The sequence below is a fragment of the Babylonia areolata genome, chromosome 6, assembly GCF_041734735.1.
Source record: "Babylonia areolata isolate BAREFJ2019XMU chromosome 6, ASM4173473v1, whole genome shotgun sequence".
Taxonomy (NCBI): domain Eukaryota; kingdom Metazoa; phylum Mollusca; class Gastropoda; order Neogastropoda; family Buccinidae; genus Babylonia; species Babylonia areolata.
The window spans coordinates 33,860,553-33,868,888 of NC_134881.1; the positions used below are offsets into that span (position 1 = coordinate 33,860,553).

Here is an 8,336-nt window from a genome sequence, read left to right on the forward strand (position 1 = left end):
TGCCGGCCAGCGATGGATAAAGGGGGTGATATGCAGCCATAACAGTGAGCGGTCATATACAGTGGAGGGTGACAATGGGGGTGTGTACCAGCATAACCAAGTGCACATCCACCCCACCAGCATCAGAAGTGTCCTTGTGCCAGATCCCTCTGTCCCAAGGGTTGTCAACCCTGCCCCAGCCCTACCCGACCCAACCCTCACTAACCCGAGTTCTTCAACAGCAGGAGGAAGGAGAGAGAGCCAGCACTGTAGGTGATGCTACACAGTGGGCCCACCACGCCATTGTCGGCACGTCCACAGAGTGAGCACAAGAAGCCGAGCTGGCTTGATGACTATGTCACTGATTTTTAAATGATCATGTCTGCAGTCCTGAATGATAATGGCAATGTGTGGGAGACATTATGTTTTCACATTTTCCAAGTTTAATTTATGTTTGTAGTTTGATTTTCTGTTTTCTCTACAGCAGTTGGACTTTTTGCAGCATAGTTCATATAGTGCCATGAACGAATGCCTTATAGGAACGTTTAATTTCATTTCAATTTTATTTCATGTTTATGTTAGCCCCAGTGATTGTCCTCTTAAAAGAAGAGGGGATGTTGATGTTGATAGATCTGATTAAGTTTCCTTTATTCTTTGTGAGTTGCGCCCCTTGCTACCCCTTGCATGGCGTCTACACGCTGGAAGCAATAAACCATTGCTCGGTATCATATCTACCTGTCTCGCGTTTCTGTGTGAGAACGTGAAGCTCAACAATAAGTAAACACAGTATATGTTAAAAAGAAAAAAAAAAGTGAAAGATGGGCAGAAGGCTGATGAATGAAATGAAACAACATAGCTGGGCCACGCTAGGAAACCCGCGGGCACTCTTCACATGGGATTACCCCAAGGTTCTGTTATTGCCCCTGTTCTATTTAACATCTTGCTGAACGACTTACCCCAACACTTATCAAAAGACGTGATCCTAGTGCAATACGCAGATGATATATGTATGTGGATGAATGTAACTATGAAAAGAAATACATCAAAAAGGGCATTAAACTACATTAAGAAAACATACCAAAGAGAAATAGATAAATTGAATAAGTATACTGTCAACAATGGTCTTAAATTATCAGCAGAAAAAACTCACATTATGCTTTTTAACAATGGTAATAATCCAGAAGAGTTACCAACATTTAAAACTGAGAATGAGCCCATTCAGTACAGAGATATGATAATTTTTTTTTAGGCTTAATGCTTACTTCAAAACTAGCTTGGAATGCCCATATTGAATATATAATAACAAAAGCAAGAAAATGTTTAAACTTGTTCAAAGTTATAAGTAAACAGTACTGGGGACAAGACACAATGATATTGAAACATTTATCATCATCACTTATTCGATCCAAACTATCGTATGGACAAGAAGTCTTTTTCAATGCTCCAAAGTATTTGTTAAAGAAACTTTAAAGCATTGACTGTAAAGCATATAGACTTGCCCTTGGCGTACCTTTCCACGCACCAACCCTCGGAACATATAAAGGAATAGGAGAATTACCTTTGAATGAATACCGAAACCTGGCATGTGCTAAATACGTATTGAGAAGCTCAACAACTGAAAATTTTACATTGGAGGAAGTAAGAATTACATCTGAAAACAATTTCCCCAAAAGAGCTAAAACGATATCTTATCAAACACCAATTGGCACGTTTGTGTCGAACCTTTTCCCAAAGTCCGAAATTAATCCAGATAATGTAGACACGCAGACAACAGTAAGTCCATACCCCATTTGGGAGATGAGTAAAGCACAGTTTGATATCAATCATACTGACATTGCAAAAAAAGAAAATCGAAATATCATGGCAACAGAAGTCCGATTACACCTTCAGAACAGATACCGTGACCACTTACATATTTACACAGACGGCTCACTCCTAGACAATGGCCAAGCAGGTTCAGCTTTCGTTATACCAAAACTGAAAACAGAACGATCATACCATATTGGTAAGGATCGATCAATATTCACAGATGAACTTTTTTCGCTGTTCTTATGGCTTTAAATTATATTCTTGATCTTCCAGTTTGCCTTCTTCAAGTCTTATTTTGTGTTGATTCAAAATCTGTATCATATGCTTTAAACTCACCAAATTGTAAGAACAAGTCCAAAATAATAATAGAAATAAGTCACATTGTACATCTTTTGAATTTGAGAGGAACACATATAACTTTTTGTTGGGCTGACAAGGCTGCAAGAAAAGGTGCAAAACACCAACAGGGAACCACAGACCTTTATGTGCCTTTGTCTGTACAAGAGGGGTACCGCTTACTAGAAAAAGCATCATGGAGCAAAGTTAGGGAAGTATACCAGCAAAATGGCAAAGTTTTAAATAAAAGTATCAATAATATTCAACAACCGGAATCAATCAAATACATTCAGTAATTTATTCAGATTAAGGCAAATTCAGGCATTATCAAACAGGATAAAGCTGAACGCTTTTATAACAAAGTTCAGCAGAGATGTTAAATGCACATCTGGAGAATTTATTTCAAGCAAACACATACTCTTTGAATGTCAGAGTCTGAAATCGTTTTTACCAAACTTCTCGGAAAATTCTTTTGAATGTATTTTTGACAGTTTCAAGCTGTTATCTGCTATTGCAGAAGGTTTGCTGCATAGTCCAACTGGACATTTGTTATAGTTGTTACAGTTGTTTGATGTTAGCGTTTCCTTCTATATTGTGCCTATGTCTCCCCTTTGAATGTCTTTTTTTTTTCCAATGCTCCGTATCTTTCCTCACCACACACACACACATACGCGCACACACACATACACACACATCATTCATCACCCTCTGCCCAATACCGTTCCCACCACCACGCTCCGCCCTCCACCCCCTCCACCCCCACCCACACCCCCTCCCCCCCTTTTTTCCGTCTAATATCACTTAAAGTGGAAGATGTTGAACTGAAGACTACTACTACATGTGTGCACACTCACACAAGCGTACAAATAAACACACACACACACACACACACACACACACACACACAACAACAACAACAACAACAAAAACAGATACACAGACACTGATACGCACGCAAACACACACACACACACACACACACACACACACACACACACACACACACACACACAAACCGTCATAATCATCATCATCATCATATCAATGTCACGGCTTTCAGGCTTATCAACCTTCTGCCTGATGCCATCGATTTTTTTTTTCGATTGTTTATATGAGTGCTTAATATCAGTCATCATTCTTATGCTGATGACACTCAACTCCAGAAGAGTGATACCCATGAAAAATTGTTGTCACTTATGCAAGAAACATCCAACTGCTGCCTGGACATTCAAAACTGGATGGCTCGAAATAAGTTGTAATTGAACGCGGACAAAACTGAAGCAATGAGCATAGGAACTAAATAAAAACTGTCTTCCATCACAATTGACACAATCAAACTTGGCAGTACATCCATCCCTCTTTCCAGGTCAGTCAGGAACCTCGGTGTTGTCCTTGACAATACACTGTCCATGCAAAAATTTATCAGTCAGACATGTCAGTCCTGCTACTGTCAACTGCGGCGCATCTGTGCCGTCCGGAAATATCTGTCCACTGACGCAACATCTAGACTTGTCGCTTCTCTCATTCTCTCTCGCCTTGACTACTGTAACTCTCTATTGTCTTGTTTGCCTGCTTCATCCATTCAGTCATTCAGCGCATACAAAACTCTGCTGCCCGACTCGTCCTCAGAAAGAAAAGATCTGAGCACATCACTCCTCTTTTGCAATATATCCACTGGCTCCCTGTCTCACACCGAATAAAGTACAAGATCAGCACTCTATGTTATAGATGTATTCACAAAACTGCCCCTTCCTATCTCTGCGGCTGCCTTCACCTCTACACTCCATCTCGCTCACTACGATCGGCTTCGGATCCACTCTGTTTACGCATACCCAGATTCAAACACTCGACTGTTGGCCGCCGTTCTTTCTCTGTCTCTGGACCTTGCAACTGGAATGAACTTCCTCTTTCGCTTCGTCAAGTCTCCACACTCAGTTCTTTCAAGTCTGACCTTAAAACCCACCTCTTCCCAAAATAGCCTCCCTTGCCTGCCTCTTCCTTGTCTTTAATTTCTACAGTTTTAGAGTTATGCATGCGTGTAAACGACTGGTGCGAAAGCGCTTTGGTTTGTCTCTGCACAAGATTCAACGCTATATAAATACCATTATTATTATTATTATGACCAGCTTCCAATGGAGATTTTTTTTTAAAGCCGTAATCCTTCCAGTGTTTATCGTTTTTTGGTTTTTGTTGTTGTTGTTGTTGTTACGTTTCTCTGCAGTGACAACATGACTGGGCATATTGGCTACACACACACACACACACACACACACACACACACCGAGAAACACACTTATTCACACACACACACACACACACACACACACACACACACACACAAGCACAACGGCATTGGAAACTGAAAATGAAACTGACGACACAATACAAGTACAACACGAAAATAACAAAAACAACTAAGAATGTGTATGCATTCTCAGGAAGGAAACGGAAGATCTAACCTTAAGATGTTCTGACTGCCACAGAAAAATTCCATTTCGCCTGCACAGAGCTTCTTGTTCACCAACTGTGCATTTTCGTAAGAACACAGCGACAGAACAATCAGCGAATATCCTTTTGACGAAAACACTGAAGACTCGATGCAGACAAAAGAAACGAGCTGACCCTACGTGACATATTAAAAGAATGACGCAAAGATCATGACCTGCAACTCCCAGACGATGACGTCAACTGCGAAATCGGGAGTCCTCAGAAGTGGAGTGATGAACACTATAGGCGTGGGCCATGATAAAAGATATATAAACGGTTGTGCAACATTTGATAACATTTTCCAAATACGATATAAAAATACCATAAACGAGTCTGCAAAAACATCCAAAGCGTTCATATAGATTAGCATGGGGAGGGGGGGGGGGTTACCCAGTCTCCAAGGTCAATATATGTGTGATTCTACTATTCCTTTTAACCCTGCAGACTGATAGACACACACGTTAAAGATCTTTCAAACCAAGTCCACACTTGGCTTTCTGAAACACGGATTCACCAAGCACGCACACATCCGCAAAAAAAAAACAACAACAAAAAACCCAAAAAAAACACCATATGAGAAAGCGAAAAATCGGCCATGCACATAAACACGAAAAGCGTCCACTCGGAAAACAACATAAAAAAAAAACAACAACAAAAAAACGCATACAAATGGGCGTGGAAGCTGCAGCCTGAGAACGCAGCAGAACAGACGTTTCAGCTTCAGTTTCTAGAAGACGTCAATGCGTGCAGAATGGGCCCACATACCCAACATACTTTGATTTTTTTTTTTTTTTTTTTCATCAAAAACCAGCACCTGACATGCACATACGTAAACCCAACATGATAAAGCCAAAAGCCCTCACGGATAACTTTACTTTGCCCTGTCAGCTCATCTTCACTTTGCCGTCATGGATTGGACTCTTCCAACTCACAGCAACAGGACTTCGTACAATGATTGCTTCCCCTGTGGACAAGGTAAAAGTATTCTTGTACCAACACACTACTCTAATTTCGTTCATTCTTGCTTGATACAGTTGATATTCTAAACTGTACTGTTTACTAATTCCGGAAGCATGGAAACGAAACTTTGATTGACCGATTAAATCCAAATTCTCCATCTGTTTTTGTTGTTTTAGTGGTCACATGAATAGCTGGTCCAGTGGAGTTGTAGCAGGCATGTAGCTGCGGGGTAGAATGAGTTAATTACCGTCCGCTTGACAGTCTGTGTGGCAGAACACGAGAGAGCAGCTGCTGGAAGTTGCGGCGAAAGCGCGGAGAGTGGTAAGCGTAGAGGAACGGGTTGATGCACGACTTGGTCCACAGCCACCAGTTGAAAGCCTCGTACAGGTACTGGTTGACACAGTCCCCGCACACCGACCACAGGATCGTGGTGATGCTGTAGGGCAACCAGAACACCACCAGGGCAACGACTAGACCCGCCAGTATCACAGTCACCTTTCTCCCTCGTCTCTCTTTCCCAGGCTGTTGGTCAACCGTTTTCATAATCACCTGTCCAGACCTTGCAGCGCTGGGAGCGGCAGAAATGGTTCGGGAAGAGTGTGCTGTAGTTGCTTGGAAAATTGTTGACACGTTTGACCGTTTGTCTAATGTGGTGGCGTCTTGTGCCAGTGAAGACTTTTCTGATTGGTTAGGACACTCATCTTGTGCCAGTGAAGACGTTTCTAATTGGTTCGGACACACACTCAACTCCGACACTGGAGGGAGGGAATGCGACTGGTCGGATGATGGTATTGCGGTGGCTTGAGGAAGCGCAAGTGATTGGCAGCTAACCTCTTTTTTGACGGAAACGTCAGCGCTTGCAGACAATGCGTGTCCTGACTCAGTTGCGAATTTGGACGACGTGTCATCGTCTTTGTAGTTAGTGGTGCTGCGCTCCTTCTTCGGACTTGGTCCTGAAGCCTGGTGGTCGCCGACCTTCCTCCTCTTCTTCAGCGCCACGAGCAGCTGACCGTTGATGACGGCCAGGGACACGAAGGGCACTGAGAAGCTGATGATCTCTGTCACCATGACGAACACAATGCTCCTGTTGAACTCCACGTCACAGTCACCCTCAGGAACCACGGAGTGGCCGGTGACCACGTCCCACAGGAGGATGGCTGGTGAGTACAGCAGGAAGGAGCAGGTCCAGCAAACGGCCAGCTTGATGTAGGCCCGTTTTCTCGTTTCTACAGCCTGGAACAACATTGTTATGTACCAGAAACTCAATGCACGCAAGCGACACATAAGTGTGTGTGTGTGTGTGTGTGTGTGTGTGTGTGTGTGTGTGTGTGTGTGTGTGTGTGTGTGTGTAACTGAGAGAAAAAAAGGGAGAGAGACTGACAGACAGATAGACAGACAAGACAGACAGGCAGACAGGCAGGCAGACAGGCAGATAGCGCATCAGCATCTCCAAGACGTTAACACTATTTTTCACGCCATCATAATTATCTCTGTCTCCATATCCTTCTCTTCTCTTCCTTTTTCCTCCAGACTATCTGTCATCCTCATTGGAACAAAGGGACCCCAACATCGACGTTTTAAATAACCTTTTTTTCCAGTTCACATGTACAACAACAAAATGCTAGAAATAAACCAGAAGTGTTTATTCATGATAATTACAGAAGCAGGCTTCAAGAAGTGTCAAGCAACTTTCTTGTTCTATTGTGATCAAGATAGAGGCCTCTGGTCTCTTTCAAGCCTTTCTGTCCACCTTCGAATCGCCAGGAGCAGTTCAAAGGCCTGGAGTTCCCTGATCCTAAGTTCAAGGTGTTCTTCGGTTATCTGTTTCCCCTGCTTTCGGGCCTGAAAGGTTTGGGTCTTTGTTTTTTTTTTTTTTTTTTTTTTTTTTTTTTTTTGTTTTGTTTTTTTTGTTTGGATGACCAGAAGAGTCGTGTGACCTTTGAGGTTACCAGTACCAGGATTCCAACTAGCTGCTGACTCAAATTCACGTGTCTAAAATCACTAATTATACAGTGAACCGACCACAGAATATATCAATAAATCAACCAGTCATCGGAACGAATCTGAGCATCGGCGAAACGTGGCTGTTTGATAATTATAATCTTTATGAAAAACAACAACAACAACAACAACAACCCAAAAACATGGACCTTAAGACGTGTCTGCTGAAGATAAACGAAAATGAGTGCATCGTGTATGTGTATTAATTGTATGGTTCATGGTTCTTGGTTTCATTCCCATCTTTTAACTAGTACAATTCCCCTAACATCTACAGACCCTTAACCCTATCTTTCCACGAGTCCCCCCCCCCGTCCCCTCCCCATTCCCCCCCTAGATCCTACCCCCACTTTCCTGATAAGAAGCTCCCAGATTGTGAGCAGCATCTATACCCCCCCCCCCAACACACACACACACACACACACACACACACACACACACACACTTCACAACGGCATGATTACCACAACCTCATATATTATCCCATTTTCTTCCTTAGGTTTTGCAGCCCTGTACCCGACCGATATCTTCTCAGCGCCCCCTCCGACCCCCCCCCCCCCCCCCCCCCACCCCCAACCGCCCTCCCCTCGCCCCCCACACACACACTCCCACCCCTTTCCTCCTGCCCCTCCCCCTTCCCGAAATCATCTTCCCCTACTGCTGCTTCCTTCCTACTTCTCCTCCCCCTACTTCCCTGATAGGACGCCCCAAGGGTCAGCAGAGCCAGCCTGTCTGCAGCCACCAGGATGATGATCAGCGTGGACATG

General features: G+C 43.3%; 1 protein-coding gene across 1 annotated transcript in view; it reads right to left on the reverse strand.

Annotated features, from left to right (window-relative positions):
- Positions 1-5,083: 5,083 nt before the first annotated feature.
- Positions 5,084-8,336, reverse strand: part of LOC143283497 (histamine H3 receptor-like) — a 4,066-nt gene continuing 813 nt past the window's right edge. The window contains exons 2-5 of the mRNA XM_076589740.1: positions 8,260-8,336; positions 6,452-6,797; positions 5,819-6,007; positions 5,084-5,108 (exon numbers count right to left, since the gene is read on the reverse strand). The exon at positions 8,260-8,336 is cut by the window's right edge and continues 73 nt beyond it. Of these exons, the coding sequence (XP_076445855.1) occupies positions 5,084-5,108; positions 5,819-6,007; positions 6,452-6,797; positions 8,260-8,336 (637 nt within the window). The remainder of the gene's footprint in view (positions 5,109-5,818; positions 6,008-6,451; positions 6,798-8,259) is intronic.